We start from the raw sequence: 18,835 nt of genomic DNA on the forward strand, positions 1-18,835 counted from the left end.
CATAATATCGCCTGTCTTTGCGCTTACCTCAACTTCTGTGCTGCCAAAACCCTCATCCATGCCTTTATCACCTCTAGACTTGACTATTCCAACTTGCTCCTGGCCGGCTTCCCTAGTTCTACTCTCCATAAACTTCAGTTCATCCAAAACTCTGCTGCCTGTGTGCTAACTCGCACCAAGTCCTGCTCATCCATCTGCCCTGTTCTCGCTGTCCTATATTGACTGCCAGTTAAGCCACGCCTTGACTTTAAAATTCCCATCCTCATTTTCAAATCCCTCCATGGCCTTACCCCATTTTATCTCTGTGATCTTCTCCAGCCTGATAATCCCCCTAGACCTCTGCGCTCTGCCTATTCTGGCCTTTTGAACATCCCCGATTTTAAATGCTCCACTATTAGTCATCGTGGTTTCAACAGCCTAGGTCCTAAGCTCTAGAATTCCGTCCCTAAATCTCTCCACCTCGCTTTCCTCCTTTAAGATGCTCCTTAAAACCTACCTCTTCGACCAAGCTTTTGGTCATCTGCCCTAACATCTCCTCATATGGATCGTGTCAGTTTTCTTTTGATAATACTCCTGTGAAGTGCCTTATTACGTTACAGGTATTATATAAATCGAAGTTATTGTTGTAAGCACCCAGGAAATTGTAATGCACTTCTCACAAATTCTCTGCAAACGCACATACACACATACACATGCACACACACATACACACACACACATGCACAGATCTCAGCACCTGACCAACATGCACCTACCTTGCCAGGCAACAGGATGAAATTCATGGAGCCCCTATCCACTAAAGACCATCACAACTGACCAGAATATAACGCTTCAAAAGTTGAGGAAAACACAGCAATGTTGTCTGTTGTGTTCCTAACACAGATGAGGCTGCACACAGGGAAGTTAAAGTAACAGTGACCTCAGTCTTTAATAAGACACTCCAGAGTGAGGAACAGGCCTTAGGGGCCAGCTTATATACAGTGCTCCCAAGAGATGCTGGGATCCCTTGGGACTTCAGGGGACGAGCTACCTGGTGGCGGAACATGGGAGTGCATGATTTACAGATACGCAACATCACCCAACCCCCAAAGTCAAAGTGAAAACTATTTACAAGGTGAGGCGGTTGGGTGCCTTTCTTTCCCTGGTGGACCGCCTCGGTACAAATGTCGGTTCTGGTGTGTTGGCTGTTGTCCTCGCTGGGCTGGCGTGTTGTTGGCCCTGTAGGATTGTGAGGTAAGCCTGGCCTTGCCGGGCTGTTGGGCGTGATCGGTTTGATTTCCTGGTCCGGCGTGGACCCTTTGGGTGTGTGTTGTGGGCTCTAAAAAGGTGGTGTCTGCTGTGGATTGTTCAGGGCAGTCTGTGAACCGCAGCCTCGTTTGGTCCAGGTGCTTTCTGCAAATTTGTCCATTGTCTAGTTTGACTACAAACACCCTATTCCCTTCTTTAGCTATCGCCGTGCCCGCGATCCACTTGGGACTATGTCCATAGTTTAGCACATACACTGGGTCGTTCAGATCAATTTCCCGTGACACAGTGGCGCGACCATCGTTTACATTTTGTTGCTGCTGCCTGCTCTCTACCTGATCATGCAGGTTGGGGTGAACCAGCGAGAGTCTGGTTTTAAGTGTCCTTTTCATGAGTAGCTCAGCCGGGGGCACCCCTGTGAGCGAGTGGGGTCTCGTGCGGTAGCTGAGCAGTACTCGGGACAGGCGGATTTGGAGTGAGCCTTCTGTGACTGTTTGATTGTTTGTACTGCACCATTGGAGGCTGGTTTAAACGGGGCCGAGGTGACATGTTTGATCCCATTGCGGGTCATGAATTCTTTAAATTTGGCACTGGTGAAACATGGCCCGTTGTCACTGACCAGTATGTCAGGCAGGCCGTGGGTGGCAAACATGGCCCTCAGGCTTTCAATGGTGGTGGTGGCCGTGTTTCCCGACATTATTTCACATTCAATCCATTTTGAAAAAGTATCCACCACCACCAGGAACATTTTACCGAGAAACGGGCCCGCATGGTCGACATGGATCCTCGACCATGGTCTGGAGGGCCAGGACCACAAACTTAGTGGTGCCTCTCTGGGCGCGTTGCTCAACTGAGCACACATGCTGCATTGTCATACACAGGACTCTAAGTCAGAGTCAATACCGGGCCACCACACGTGGGATCTGGCCATCGCTTTCATCATTACTATACCCGGGTGTGTGCTGTCGAGATCCGAGATGAACATCTCCCTGCCCTTTTTTGGTAGCACTATGTGGTTACCCCACAACAGGCAGTCTGCCTGAATGGACAACTCGTCCTTTCGCCGCTGGAACGGCTTGATTGGCTCTTGCATTTCAACGGTGATGCTGGCCCAGCTCCCATGCAGTACGCAGTTTTTGACTGGGGACAGCAGAGGCTGGTCCAAGTCCTAATCTGGCGGGCCGTGACAGGTGATTTATCATTTTCAAATGCTTCCATGACCATCAACAAGTCTGCAGGCTGCGCCACCATCAACGAGTTTGCAGGCTGCGCCATTTCCACCCCTGTGGTGGGCAATGGTAGCCGACTGAGAGCATCCGCACAGTTCTCGGTGCCTGACCTGTGGCGGATGGTATAGTTATACGCTGATAGCGCAAGTGCCCACCTTTGTATGTGGGCTGAGGCATTAGTATTTATCCCCTTGTTTTCAGCGAACAGGGATGTGAGAGGCTTGTGATCGATTTCCAGCTCAAATTTGAGGCCAAACAAGTACTGATGCATTTTCTTTACCCCGAACACACACGCTAATGCCTCTTTCTCAATCATGCTGTAGGCCCTCTCGGCCTTAGACAAGCTCCTGGAAGCATAGGTGACAGGTTGCAACTTCCCCGCAACGTTAGCTTGTTGTAATACACACCCGACTCCTTACGACGATGCGTCACATGCTAGCACAAGTCTTTTACACGGGTTATACAATAAAAGCAGCTTGTTGGACCATAAAATGTTTCTGGCTTTCTCAAAAGCAATTACTTGTTTTTTTCCCCATACCCAGTTCTCACCTTGGCGCAATAACACATGTAGGGGCTCTAAAAGAGTGCTTAACCCCGGTAGGAAGTTACCAAAATAGTTGAGGAGTCTCAGGAAGGACCGCAGCTCCGTGACGTTCTGTGACCTGGTGAAACTTACTTCCATGTTTCTGCCCACATTCAACAGGGCAGTTGTGACCCAGGGAACAGACTAGAATTGTAAAAGGGGTGGGAAAGGGAGGGGATAAAAACTTGGTCCTAGGGAGAAGATATACAATTTGTTACACATGTGCAAACAGAGCAACTGCAGAGAAACACTTCCATAGGATAAGGAACACAGTAGTGTGAAGAGGAAAGGCAATGCTCAGTACCAGCAGCCTCCACTCGCTGAATGCATCCCTCTATCAGATGGGTATGTCCCCTCCATCTGTAGAGAGCACATACAATAACCCACTGCTCTGGGCATAACCAGGTCTTTCTGCGTACAACATATTGCTCAAATTCACCATGGTCGAGCTCAAAATAATCTGTCTAAACATTAAGGGGGACATTTTAATCCCATAAAACGGGTGGGTTGGGGCTGGGAGGGAGGTTTCTGACTGATCTGATCCTGATCTGCCTCTGGTCCTCGGCTCCTTACCACACGTCTGGCCTCCGATACTCAGCCGCCTTCCTATCCCCGATCTCTCGATCCCTCCGATCCTGGCCTTCCTACCAACCCTCCCGCTTCCCCACCCCCTCCCCCCCGCTTCCCCACCCCCCACCTGCCCCCCCCTGCTTTCCCACCCCCTCCCCCCACTTCCTCCGATCCCACCCTTTCTCCTCTCTGATACCCACCAGCCAGTCAGCTAGCCTCTCAATCTGGCCGGCTATGGGCAGGTAACAGAGAAACCTGAGTTTCCTGACTGCACACCAGCCGCCCCCACCAGCCCCCTTCCTGCTTCCATTCTGTCTCCGTTAAAATTTTGGCCTTAGTGTCTGAATTGTCCAATCAAATGGGAAAAAATCCTGACTTGCCTCAAAGGAACAAGAAAATATGAAAATTCTTCAGGTAGGCCATTTCACTTCTTGACAGCCTGTCCAACTCACAAGTAGCTGGGTAGGTCTATTACTGATCCAAGGAGTGGCAATACTGTTGAATAAGCATCTCCCTTCACTCTGGACATGTCCATCCAATTAAAGGGTTGGTAACATAATGCTCATTGTATATGTCCCAAATGTGGACTCTCCACATTCCCTACTGAACATTTCTCAAACATGAATAGTATAGTGTGCCCTCCACTTTCAGCTAGACAAGCTCCCAGCAGACAGAGTACATAGAACAAGCTACCATAGTAATCCAAGAGTGAGGTAATGATATGGCCTGATAGATGTATGAAGAACTAAGAATTCCACAGATAACAAATTCACCTTTTACCCAAACCCAAACCAAACATGTCCTGGAATCGATTACTTTTTCTTGAAGCAGGCACGCCAATCTTGAGTCAAAAGGTGCTGAACTGAGTCCGTAGCCACTGCTGAATATACATTGGTCACTCACCAACTCACCTGCCAACCTACCAGCCTGCTCCGAACACTGGCAAATTGGTGTTCATGGCTTCTCTGTTGGTGCAACCCGTGCTCTGCGTCAATGAGGATGAGAACCTCCATATCTCACCGATACTACTGAGAGACCGGTCCTCAGGGATCATATCATTGCGCTCTTCTTCAGCAATAGATATACGTCTGGAATTTCTGTGGGGGTTGTTGGACGGGAGATTGAGGAAAACCCTGGCGAACTGGTGTAGGTGGCTAAAGATGACTGTTTATCTGGAAGCTCTTCCCACCTTCAACTGAGGTTACGGCTGGAGATCAGAGAAACCCCATGGAAATTCAGGGCTGTAGAGTACAGCAAACCCAGAGAGACCTGGAGGAAAAGATACTGGAACTCGAAACCCAGCACAAACGATAATGATCGAAGAGTATTGAGTAAGTCCTGATACAGACCAGAGGTGAATTCAACAGGCTGGAGCTAAAAAACTCCTCCAACACACCAGGGCTAAATATTATGAAGAGTGGACAAGCTGGGAAAGCTCCTAGCACTTACTCTGTGACAACAAGCACACAGTCAAGTCAATTAGGAAAATTGTGCAAACGAATCTCTGACTCCACCAAAATCAACAAGGGGTCAGGGGCGTAGGTAAGCCTAGTCAGTGTATGTAATTGTATGCACTTTTTACTCTCCTGGGGCAGTGAAAATGAGCACAGCTCCCTCCTCCAACCACCTGTTGTTCCAAGGGTGAAGTACTGCTGTGCTTGGGAATTCTTGTAATGGCAGGGGGAGGAGATAGCTGGAGAGAACTGAGAAGAGGAGAGAGTGAAAGGTGCCAACAGGAACTGGGGCTCGGGGAGTGTGGTGAAAGATGCGAGCATAAACTGAGGGTAGGATGGAGGTGAAAAGTGCCCATGAGCAGAGGGGGAGGCGAGTAGGAGCATCAAATGGGTGAGACGGGGAGACAAGAGTGTCGATTCGTCACCATGACAACCATACAAACAATTTAAAAATTACTTGGGCTTTTCAGTCTCAAAGAGGTTCATCTGAGAGGCGATTGTATTGAGGTATTGAAAATAATAAACCGTATGGAAAAGTTAAATCCAGAAAATTACTTTCAATTAAATTATGAGAGAATCTACCGTTCCGAATTGAACTTGCTCTGTTGAGCAGGAGGCAAGGACCCCAGCCTAAAGCAGCGTGGTCCTTCTGTACATATGGATGTGAGTCGACCCTGGAAAGTCGATCCCATCTCTTACTTCCTGTCAGCAGGCGGCCTCTAATCCATGGGATTTTCCGTTCCTTCCCATCTGGAACAGGTGAGAAGTCAGCCGCCAGGACCTAATAGAGGCTCGGAAGTTAATATTGCCCAGGCATCATTTCTGGGGCAGTGGGTGAGTTTCTAACTTACCCCGTACCCACCCGGAGTTAAAATCAGGGCCTGTACATACTTGTCAGCCTACGGAGGATGAATGGCTTTCAAGAAGTTGGAGGGCTATTTGAATGTTGGGCCATCACAACAGAACTTGACCCTGTACACACCCAACATCTCCAGACATGGACTTTGACCAGAGGTTTCTGAACAGCAGTCAGAATGGTGAAGCCTGGGTGATTTCCACCTATATTAATCCAGGTAATTTTGAGGCCCATACTGGTCTGCTGCTGCTGAATAGCTCAGTCACTCATTAGCTAGCCATCCAAGGAGCTGCTCACTCACAATTGAATGCACGTCCCTCATTCATTGTAGAGATGTTTTTAAGCAAAGTGGGAGGGCTTACCTCTGGGGGAAGGAAAAGAGTTCCTAAGCTGTTCCATTACATCCTCCAAGTGCAGCACCATGTCTTGGGATATACCGTGTGTGTCTGACTTATCTATGAAAAAAAAGAACACAGAGGTTGAAACTGGTCGGCCACTTTGCTGATGTCGCATGGACTAGGGAACTGAAGTAAAATGTAACGCAGGGTCTGCATTCCAATCTACAACTAAGATAATTCCGGGCAATAAGAATTGGAGTGATGAAGAAAGTTAGGTTTGGAAAAAAGAGATTTTGAGGAAACTGCTGGAAGCTGATCACAAAATGCAACAGAAAATGCTCATTTTGTTTTTGTTGTTGAGGTCAGGAGAAGCAGGGCACAAAAAAAATCTGTACCACTACTGCTCTGTCTGAAGCCTCCCCAGGGATCCTCGATCCCCACTCCCCCTCCCCCCACTCCCCCTCTCCCCCACTCCCACTTCCCCCGTCCCCTCCACTCCCCCTATTCCCCACCCCCTCCCTCTCCCCTCACCCCCCCCCACTCCCCCTGCTCCCCATCCCCCCACTCCCCCTCTCCCACTTCCCCCGTCCCCTCCCCTCCCCCTCCCCCCATCCCCTCCCCCTGCTTCCCCTCCCCCCCACTCCCCCTCCCCTCACTCACCCCCCACTCCCCCTCCCCCGCCCCTCCACTATGAAGAAGCAAAGGGATTTAGGTGGCCATGTCCACCGATCAATTAAAGCTAGTGCACAGGCACAAAAAGTGATCAAAAAGGCAAAGGAATGTTGGCCTTTATCTTAAAGGAGTTGGAATACAAAGGTGAACAAGCGATGCTTCAGTTGTGTAGACCTGTCTGGAGCACTGTTATGTTCTGGGCACTGAACTTCAGGAAAGATATATTGGAGGAGGAAACAGAATGATATCGGGACTTAAAGGGTTAAATTACGAGGACAGGCTGATAGATTTTCATTAGCTAAGAGTATCAGGGGTTATGCAGCCAAGGTGGGTAAATGTTGCTAAGGTACAGAGCAGCCTTGATCTAATTGAATGGTGGAACAGGCTTGAGGGAATGAATTGCCTGCTCCTATGCTCCTAAAACAAACATTTGCACTTATTTATAATCAAATGGTTCCCTTATTCTTTTTCATTTGCATCTATTCTTGGCAATCTTGTAATATAACAAACTTACAAGATTAGAAATTATTGTTGGTGATATTAATGAATGAATGCTTAATGTGCTCAAATTACATTTCTCAGGCTGTTATTTAATACAGGAGCTAACCGATTTATTATGAATTTTGAGCTTAGGACAGTGCATAAAACAAGAAACCTAGAGAGGAGAATAAAATAACAAATGCAAAAATATTTATTTTATTCTTTAAAATATTTCTACTTCATGGCAGCATGATGTTCTAGTCAATAAATGTTTCTACACAATACTCTCGCTTCCCACTAACCTGCGTTCTCAGATTCCGGACTGCGTCTATTGGGTTTTTCTTGCTGGTTGTTGTCAGAATGATGGGACGATGGGGAAGCAGATGAGGCTGTCGATCCATTTTTCTCAGAGTCTTGCTGTGGCTGTGAATTGATAAGAAAAACACTGTTACCAAAAGACACATCCAGATAGTTTAATAGGTGGACTGTGTCAAGGGAACTGTTGTATATCTAACAAAAGAGTTAAGGGAAGGCTCTAATGAACCTACAAGGGGGTAGTTTATGAAGATCTGCAGAGCTCCTCCATTGAATGACATTCTATAATTATCTGAACATTAAATTATGCTTCTAAATGTGAAAGGTTGGACTCAGTACAAAAACAATTATACTACAAACAATTATACTATTAAAAAACAAAAATACTACACGTAGGCCCTGAAATTATTTTGAGTGAATATTAATGTAACATGTTCATATGAAATTACTTTGTTTGCTATTTTATGGGAGGCATTAACCCATTTATAATAAGTAGCAGTTTCTAACCTTAGTAACGTGTATCCAACATATTACAAATGTGGGTTTAAAGGGCTCTCTCGATCATCTCTCTTTTTTTTACAGACACTGTCCTCATTACTGGCATAACATGATTTGAATTTAAATAGTGCCTTTAATGTAGAAAAACATCCCAAGGTGATTCATAGAGAAGGGCTAAATGCAAGGATGACTGACGGTCACAGAGGTGGGTTGTACGGAGGGTCTTAAAAAAGGGAAAAAGCAAAATACTGCAGCTGCTGGAATCTGAAATAAAAACAGAAAATGCTGGAAATACTCAGCAGGTCAGGCAGCATCTGTGGCAGCACCTCTACACAGATGCTGACTGACCGGCTGAGTATTTACAGCATTATCTGTATTTATATCTTAAAAGAGGAAATGGATGCAGAGAGGCAGAAGGGCTTAGGCAGGGAATTCCAGAGCGGGAGGACTCAGTGTGATCAGGCAGCTGCCAATGCTGCGGCAAAAGAATGGGGGGAATGCACAAAAGGCCAGATTCGGAGGAGCGGAAAATTTCGATGGTGCAGGGGTGCAGAATTTGTTGAGGGACAGGGAGCCAATGTAGGTCAGAAAGGAGAGAGATAATAGGTGAGCGGAACTTGCTGCGAGATAGGATACTGGCTGCAGAGGTTTGGATGAGCTGAAGGTTATCGAAGGTGGAGGATGGGAGGCCGGACAGGAGAGCATTGGAATAGTTGAATCTGGTGGTGGCAAAAGCATGGATGAAGGTTTCAGGAGCAAATGGGCTGAGGTAGGAGTGGAGGTGGACAATGTTATTGAAGTGGAAGAGGGGAGTCTTTGTAATGGAGAAGGTTTGGGGTCAGCAGCTCAGCTCGGGGTCTGAATAGGACCACAAGGCTATGAACAATTCCCTCTCTTACAGTCTCTGAAGTAATCCTTGCCTCACAGTCATTTACAATAACTTTTTTAATTACGCTGAAAACGGGAGCTTATATACAAAGTGGGCAAGTAGTTCATGTAATGGCAACGTATATATGTTGACTAATTCTGTTCAAGCCCAAATAGAAAAGAAAAGAAACTGAATGCAACAAAAAACTAAAACCAATTTTTGGCTGTAATCAAAATCCTCCCCTCCCCTGAGTTTCATGTCATATTAAAATGCAACAAACTAAGGAACCACCAGAGGGCAGCAAATGACACATCTAAACAGAAGTACTTGTACATTTTGAATATTGAATATTTCAAAGGTCATTGATGGTATTCAAGAATGTTTCAGAACAGAGCAACGAGGATGATTCTGGGATTTAAAACATTCTCAACTATGAGGAAAAACTCACAAATTGAGCATTTTTAATTTGGAGAAAAGGAGGATTGAGAGGGGACATTAGGTTACTTAAATTTGACTGTCAGTGTAGAACTGGAGGACACAAATGCAAAATCAACTCTTAACTGACCGCATTTGCAATACTGTGTGCAAATCTAGACACCCTACTTTCAAAATGTTATTTGTGTATTGGAGAGAGTTCAGTGCAAATGTACAAAAATGATTCCAAGACTTAAAAGAAAGAAAGACTTGGATTTATATTTGGATTTAGGACTAAGTTATGAAAAGACACCTAAAGAATCAAAGCTGTTCCTTCTGGAGAAGAGAAGATTATGAGATGATATTATCCGGGTTTTTTTAAAAGCTCAGAGATACTGATTATGTTGATATAACCTGCTTATTTTAACTCTATGATGGCAGAACCAGTAGATATGAGAATGCGTTAAATCAACATTTATCAAGCAAGAGCAAAATACTGTGGATGCTGGAATCTGAAATAAATAAAAACAGAAAATGCTGGAAATCTCAGCGGGTCAGGCAACATCTGTGGAGAGAAAAGCAGAGTTAACGTTTCGGGTCGATGACTCTTCGTCAGAACAAGCAAGACTAGGAATGATATCTAAACACTACTTCCCATCTTCTTTCCTACTCTTTCCAATCCTGGTACAATGGTCCGAGGTTTCTAAAAAAAAATTCTAAAACTTGCAACAAGAGTAATGTTTGCAATCTGCCTGGTAACACAGTGCAGTCTACTCTGTAGTGTATGTAGCACTCAAATCACTGACTCCACACAGTCTGGTGTTGTAGTAACTGCCGTGACCTTGGTCCTTTATTGTGTAACTCCAGAGTGCCTCTCAGGTATGGTGGTCAGCCTTTTATACTCTGTCTCGGAGGTACTTTCAGGTCTCCCATCACAGCGCCCTCTGTGGCGCACCATTGTACTTATACATTTAATGTACCTGGACAATACGTAACATCTCACTCCCCCCTCCCCCCCAATTCCAAAAGCCATTGCCGGTAACCTCGGCCTTGTTCGTCTGGTTGATTTGTGAGTGTGAGTCCATGCACATCCACTTCCCTCTTCCCCCCCATGTGGTGTTTGCAGTCCTTACATAGGTGATGAAGTACACGAGCATAACCTCCAACAGAAAGCAGGTATACATAGACAGTACATTAGTATGGTACATGTAATATATGGTAATGTCAAAAGGTTGCAGGTACACTGAACACTTATTTAATTCCAGCTCCTCTGGGTGAGGTACGGTGGCGGTATACTGCCCCTTTTTGCCCGCGGTAATGGGCTGCGCTGAGACCGGGTATCGCAACTAGTGCGTTGCCTCTGTTCTCAGAAAGTAGTCGCCTTGGTGGCTCATCTGCAGCCGCTGAACCATTGCATGAATCACATAAATTGAAAATCGCATTAGTCCATTAGTCATGTTAGTCACGGGTCCATTACCCTTTTACATGTACCTCATGGTATAAACTCTTTTCGTAATTCATATCCATATTTTAAACACAGTAACCATTCAGCATTAAAATATTAACTCTTATCACAAGTCCGTCGTCCTACATTCACATTGCTCATTTAGACTCGCTCTTGCCTTACAAAAGTCTCTTTGTGGGGATCGCCAACGGTGCAAGGCCCTTTTAAGACTCCCAGGTGCATTTCCCTTTTAAGACGCCATCTTGTGTATCCCACAAGGCTTTCACTGGTCGCCGCCATTTTAGTTTCTCTGCTGGTCTTTGTCTGCAGAGCTCTGCTGCCACGAGGCTCGCCACCATCTTGAGTTCGCTGACAAAGAAGAAAGAAAGTGTAAAATCACGCTTGAAAGGGGAAATTCTGGCCTTGGCTTCAGCATTGCAGGTGGCACAGATAATCCGCACATTGATGATGATCCAAGCATATTCATCACAAAAATCATTGTAGGAGGTGCAGCTGCACAGGATGGAAGACTGCAGGTGAATGATTGCATCCTTTGGGTAAATGATGCAGATGTAAGGGAAGTAACACATAGCAAAGCCGTAGAAGCTTTAAGAGAGGCTGGATCGATTGTGTGATTATACGTGCAGAGAAGGAAGCCTGTCACTGGAAAGATCTTAGAAATAAAACTTGTCGCGTTCTCCCGGGTCATACCTGCCGCCACTGTAGCCTCCGCCACCGCTGTAACCTCCTCTCCTGCCATTCCAGGCGCCACTGTAGCCTCCGCTCCTGCCGTTCTGGCCGCCACTGTAACCTCCTCTCCTGCCGTTGCCGTTGCCATCACCACCGCCGCCATCCCGGCCTCCACCATAGCCGCGACCGCTGCCCGACTTCCTCTCCGCGTGGGCCCCCCCCGATTTGTCATCTGTCAATGGATTTCCCGATCAATGCCTGCTCTTCCAGGGTCTGCTCATCTGTGGAGGCTGAAGCTGCAGGATTGCTTGAGGTCAGGAGTTCTGGGCTGCTGTCGTCTGTGTGGGGATTTAGACTGCCAATGAACGGCTTCTTTCTCCTCCAGCTCGGTCGGCGCTGCTCTTTGGGAACCCGAGGAACAGCAGTCTGTGGAGGAATGAAGTCTTCCCAGCTCCCACGGACCTTTCCCATCCACCTCCTGCCGAGAAGCGTTGGCCCATCGCCTGCAATGACCCACAAAGGTAAACTATGCGTCTCGCCCCCGTGAGATACCTGCACATCCGCTCTGCCAAGAACAGGTATCAGTTCCCTGGTGTAGGTACACAGCTTCAGTGTGATCGGGACCAGCTTGGGTCGTGCAGCTGGGTTGACCCACAGTTTCTCAAAAGTTCTCTGACTCATCAACGATGGACCCGATCCAGTGTCCACTTCCATACTCACTGGGACTCCGTTAATCTTGACTTCCATAATCACTGGGGCCAAATTGTCGGTACATGTGTACAGTCCAAACGCCTCATCTTCTTCTGCCTGCTCCTCGCTGGAAAATGTATCCTCTACCATCTCCTCAGCCACACAGTGAGTCAGGTCTCTTTTGCACATACGCTGAAGGTGGCCTTTCGTGTGGCAGGTATTGCACGTATACTCCGCAAACCTGCACCGGTGAGCCCCATGGCTTCCTCCGCAGCGCCAGCATGGTGCTACTCGATTAGCCCCCCTCGGCGGACTCTGAGTTCCAGGACCCCGAGATCCGTGCTCTCTGCCCTGGGCAGAGCTATGTTCTGCAGTTTTGTCCATGGTGGGCGCTATCCTGTGGACAGTGCCTGCCAGGTTCGAGACTGTGTGGATCATCTGCTTGGTGCTGCAAGTCGAGGTCATAAATGCCCTGTTGATGGTGATGGCTTGCTTCAGGGTGACTGTGGGTTCAGTGGAGACCCTCGTGGCCAATCCCCACAACAAAGACGTCTCGCAATGCGTCGTCAAGGTGTGTGCCAAAATCACATGGCGCCGCGAGTCTCCTGAGGTCTGCAGCATATTTGGTGACATCCTGGCCCTCAGGTCTGCAGTGGTGGTAGAATTTGTGCTGGGCTGTGAGGATGCTCTCCTTCGGTTTCAGTTGGTCACGAATGAGTGCAATCAGCTTCTCATATAACTTATCCCTGGCGCTCGCGGGTGCCAGCGAATCCCTGACGAGACAGTAAACCTCATCGCCACAACTGGAAAGCAATATCGCCTTATGTTTCTCTCTCAGTGCGTCCGTGTTCCCCGTCAGGTCGTTTTCTGTGAAGTAGTACTCGAGCCTTTCCGTAAAGGCCTCCCAATCATTGCCCACCATAAAATCTTTTAACGAGCCCAGAGTAGCCATGGTTGCGTGAAGTTCGTCCGTGTCCTTGTCGCCAATGTGATGTGTGTAGCACTCAAATCACTGACTCCACACAATCTGGTGTTGTAGTAACTGCCGTGACCTTGGTCCTTTATTGTGTAATTCCAGAGTGCCTCCCAGGTGTGGTGGGCAGCCTTTTATACTCTGTCTTGCAGGTACTTTCAGGTCTCCCATCACAGCGCCCTCTGTGGCGCACCATTGTACTAATACATTTAATGTACCTGGACAATACATAACATACTCTATTTAAATAACATACATCTTCGGCTTGAAGTCACATATTAACTGCAGGACCCATATGTTTGGCCATCTATGTGCACATTATAATTGAAACAGATAACAGCGAGATTAAGGATTAGCAGAGGCCAAAGCTTATAACTATATGAATAATAGAAATTTGCCTTTAAAAACTCAGTTCTGGTGCTTTAGAGAATATCTATTGAGATTTTGCCTGCTGGCTGATCTGTGATGCATCGTTTCTGGTGCTTTGCTATTTGCTGGTTCCATTGGGAGTTCCCTTCCATCATTCCTAATTTTGATGGGCTAAGTCTATAGAGAAGCTGACAAGTTGTGTTTCTTAATGAACATGCAGAAAAGGCCGAACAGTGAGATAAACAGAAGACATAATCACTCTCCCAATCTATATGCAGGATACTTCACCAAGACCAGTTGGTCATAAATTTGAAATGGTAAAAAGCTGTTGAAGGACCAAGGCCTACAGTGCAGAAAACCACCAAGGTTGAAAATATTAGGATAGAAGACGAGGTAAATCAAGAGTTAATGATTAGATGATGGCACGCTTGGATTTTCCAAGCCAGGAGGAAGGTAGGACTGAGGGAGATTTGGGGTTCCACAGTTTTGAGGTCCTGAGGAAGAATGAGATAGAATAGGAAATATTGAGCCAAAAATTGCGGTCGGCGGCGTAGCTTCGGAGTACACCGCCGAGCTGCGAAAACAGTACACACCTCCCTGATGGTAGCCCTCCTGTGAAACCTTGCGCTCCGGCGCTGCAAGTAGGAGGGCAGAGTAAAGGCCCACGGATCACAGGGACGCAGCCTGTGCGGAAACGTACACGGGATCACGTGGGCCTGGTCCTCCAATCACAAAACAGAATTAGATTTTACATTATTTCATAAGAGAATTCCGTAATCAGATTTAATCACAAGTTACAGGATTGGAATTTAATTCTTAATTAGCTTCATTCCACCAACTTCACTAAAAATGTAATTTTGCTGATACTTTTATCCCCATCATTAAAACTCTAATATTTTCAGAAACAAGAAAAACACATTTAATGCAGTTAAACGATATGATTTCCGAGATGAAAATGTTTAAAACATGCCTAAGATAGCCCCTTACGCTGAAGCAAACAGGCCCTGAGTCTGTTTGCATCAACTGTAACATTTCCGTATGCAATTGCTGGGCTGTTGGTGGGCAAATAGCCCAGTTTTGCGGAATCAATTGGTTTTTCATGGAACATGCAGCTGGCCTGTTGACGCCTATATTAACAGAACGCAAGCTCGGGATTTAATGATTTCAAAGGAGGTATGATGGCCTCTGAGAGTACGTTGCTATACACACCGCAAATTATGGCCGATTGACTTCAGCACAATAGGGATGCAGGGACGAAGAAGAGGATGCAAGATGGTACATTAGGACATCAGGGGAAACACGAGAAGAAAGTTGAAAGGAGTGATGTGTGTGTGTGTGTGTGTGTGTGTGTGTGACTGGATGGAAGTTAGAGATGGGAGGAAGACTCCCCTACTCCCCAATTAGACAACATGCTTTATCCAGCAGTGTGAGAAATGATTTTTGTCTGAATGTCGTGCGTTGATGCTATCAATGGAATACCTGCTTAGAGAAAATAATGCAAGGGAATTGGTGCACAATTAAAGTTACATGATAGCATAGATGTCCTGCTTCGATGGGTGCAAGGCATCCTGATACTGTCAGGCAAGGACTCTGCCCTCAGCAGTCCCCTGAGGAAGGGATCAGTGCTCATTGATTACACAAAACACTCCAAAAATGCTCACTGAATTCTCCATTACAGGATAGCAATCGGATAGCTCATTTAACACCAAAAGTCATCATCATCAAAGGTAGTCCCTCGAAACGAGGATGACTTGCTTCCACGCCAAAAAGGATGAGTTCACAGGTGTTTCAATGAAGGACTTAATATTCCAGGTCCCGAACTACATCTTGAAGGGTGGAAGATGCCTGTGCATGGATTTTTTTAACGTGTGGTGGCTGTTGCACACCAGCCACCACACGAGCTTGACAGAACTTGGTCTTGGTCCAGTAGCAAGGATTACCCAAGATGACTGGAGACCTGCTCTGCTGCAAGGACCTAGTGCACACACATATTGCAGTGTGGGCTGACCCGTGCTGCCCCTGGGCCCTCGCTTGTTCTGGCCCCGAACTCTCGCCTCTCCCGGGTCACGATCACACCAAAAGTGAGAGCTGCATGAAGACATTATTTTGCTTTATTTGCTGTTTTAGGATGGTTCACGGTCTTAGCATTGTCGGTACCTTGCCACTCACAATCCTTATTTTGAGGCAATTTCCTGCTTCTCCCTACATTTGCATCAAAGTGAAGATGATCGAGCTGATGACATGCACTGAGGCTGCCGATGCTAGGTAGAATTAATCGGTTAAAAATGAATGCGTTTCTCCGTTTACTGTACTCCTCCAGGTGTTGTTGGTTTTTATCCCTTGACCGACCTTCAAGGTACTGGACTGGTTATTCAGCTGCTTTAGTTAGAGGGGCAAGCTCCCACAGATAACCCTGGCATGATTCCAGCTTTACTGTGCATCCAACCCATGGTGTATCTGACCTGGGAGTGTTTGATGCGAACACAGAGTATGACCGAAGTAGAATAATGTTGCATTCTCTCACACTGACATCCTTCATCCTGATAAGAACAGAAATTCATCGAAATTTTAAAAAGCGCATCTGTGATATACATTAGATCCCAAGATGGCTGATCACGGAGAGAGAATCTCAACATAATTAGTTCTAAATGGTGGAGTATTTAAGTTTCGGGAATACAGCAGATGCCATGGTCCAACCACATGTATTTTTCTAATCACACCGTTAAAATATTGGAACAAAAGCAACTACTTTTAAATGCCACACTAATGAAGATATAGTTTATGTCAAATAGTTTAATTGCCACTGTTTGCATTGATCTTCCATTAGTAACTTGCTTTCTACTTTGAATGTATGTAGCAGGAAGCAACCAAGGAACACATTTCCTAAATGCCACTGATCATCAAAAGATGCCTCATTTAGTAATGTTAGAGTTTGCGGTGTTCGGAGATAGAGCCCAGACAGCCCCGGAGCAGCAGATGGAGAAAATTAGCAGTCACAAATTCTCCATATTCAAATGAGTCTTGATGATAAAGATTCACAGCATACTAAATTAAATTTGTGAGCGCACGGGATTTACAGAGGCCAATGGAGTGGTGCGGGGCACCCAAGTACCAACCAAGTGACGTCATTAAAAAGTGCAATGCAAGCTCCTTCACACACTGTGCTGAGCTCTGTTGTCAGCTGTGTCATTATGGATAGTGCAGAAGGGAGCATGGGGTAGATTCTCAACTGTCCGATTGGGTGTAAGCCTGGCATTACGGCTCGGCTGCCCGTTATTGAAATAACGGAAATAAACATACAGGGGTATCTGACAATTTGAAAAGATAGACAAGAAGGGAAAGGAGGTGGGTTAGCTCTGTTAATAAAGAATGATATCAGGGCAGTTGTGAGAGATGATATTGGCTCTAATGAACAAAATGTTGAATCATTATGGGTGGAGATTAGAGATAGTAAGGGGAAAAAGTCACTGGTGGGCATAGTTTATAGGCCCCCAAATAATAACTTCATGGTGGGGCGGATAATAATCAAGGGAATAATGGAGGCATGTGAAAAAGGAACGGCAGTAATCATGGGGGATTTTAACCTACATATCGATTGGTCAAATCAAATCGCACGGGGTAGCCTTGAGGAAGAATTCATAGAATGCATACTAGATTGTTTCTTAGAACAGTATGTTACAGAACCTACAAGGAAGCAAGCTATCTTAGAACTGGTCCTGTGTAATGAGACAGGAATAATAACCGATCTCCCAGTAAAAGATCCTCTCGGAATGAGTGATCACAGTATGGTTGAATTTGTAATACAGATTGAGGGTGAGGAAGTAGTGTCTCAAACGAGTGTATTATGCTTAAACAAAGGGGACTACAGTGGGATGAGGGCAGAGTTGGCTAAAGTAGACTGGGAACACAGACTAAACGGTGGCACAATTGAGGAACAGTGGAGGACTTTTAAGGAGCTCTTTCATAGTGCTCAACAAAAATATATTCCAGTGAAAAAGAAGGGCGGTAAGAGAAGAGATAACCAGCCGTGGATAACCAAGGAAATAAAGGAGAGTATCAAATTAAAAACCAATGAGTATAAGGTGGCCAAGGTTAGTGGGAAAATAGAAGATTGGGAAAATTTTAAATGACAGCAAAGAATGACTCAGAAAGCAATAAAGAAAGGAAAGATAGATTACGAAAGTAAACTTGCGCAAAACATAAAAACAGATAGTAAAAGCTTTTACCGATATATAAAACGGAAAAGAGTGACTAAAGTAAATGTTGGTCCCTTAGAAGATGAGAAGGGGGATTTAATAATGGGAAATGTGGAAATGGCTGAGACCTTAAATAATTATTTTGTTTCGGTCTTCACAGTGGAAGACACTAAAACCATGCCAAAAATTGCTGGTCACGGGAATGTGGGAAGGGAGGACCTTGAGACAATCACTATCACTAGGGGGGTAGTGCTGGACTGGCTAATGCTTCTCAAGGTAGACAAGTCCTGATGAAATGCATCCCAGGGTATTAAAAGAGATGGCGGAAGTTATAGCAGATGCTTTCGTTATAATCTGCCAAAATTCTCTGGACTCTGGGGAGGTACCAGCGGATTGGAAAGCAGCAAATGTAACGTCTCTATTTTAAAAAGGTGGAAGACAAAAGGCAGGCAACTATAGGCCGGTTAATTTAACATCTGTAGTGGGGAAAATGCTTGAAGCTATCATTAAGGAAGAAATAGCGGGACATCTAGATAGGAATAGTGCAATCAAGCAGACGCAACATGGATTCATGAAGGGGAAATCATGTTTAACTAATTTACTGGAATTCTTTGAGGATATAACGAGCATGGTGGATAGAGGTGTACCGATGGATGTGGTGTATTTAGATTTACAAAAGGCATTCGATAAGGTGCCACACAAAAGGTTACTGCAGAAGATAAAGGTACGCGGAGTCAGAGGAAATGTATTAGCATGGATAGAGAATTGGCTGGCTAACAGAAAGCAGAGAGTCGGGATAAATGGATCCTTTTCGGGTTGGAAATCGGTGGTTAGTGGTGTACCACAGGGATCGGTGCTGGGACCACAACTGTTTACAATATACATAGATGACCTGGAAGAGGGGACAGAGTGTAGTGTAACAAAATTTGCAGATGACACAAAGATTAGTGG

General features: G+C 45.8%; 1 protein-coding gene across 1 annotated transcript in view; it reads right to left on the reverse strand.

Moving 5' to 3' along the window:
* Positions 1-18,835, reverse strand: part of drp2 (dystrophin related protein 2) — a 173,268-nt gene that overhangs the window by 10,700 nt on the left and 143,733 nt on the right. Inside the window, exons 21-22 of the mRNA XM_070882105.1 lie at positions 7,730-7,850; positions 6,300-6,392 (exon numbers count right to left, since the gene is read on the reverse strand). Coding sequence (XP_070738206.1) covers positions 6,300-6,392; positions 7,730-7,850 — 214 coding nt within the window. The remainder of the gene's footprint in view (positions 1-6,299; positions 6,393-7,729; positions 7,851-18,835) is intronic.

Source organism: Pristiophorus japonicus, chromosome 6 (assembly GCF_044704955.1).
Source record: "Pristiophorus japonicus isolate sPriJap1 chromosome 6, sPriJap1.hap1, whole genome shotgun sequence".
NCBI classification, from domain to species: Eukaryota; Metazoa; Chordata; class Chondrichthyes; family Pristiophoridae; genus Pristiophorus; species Pristiophorus japonicus.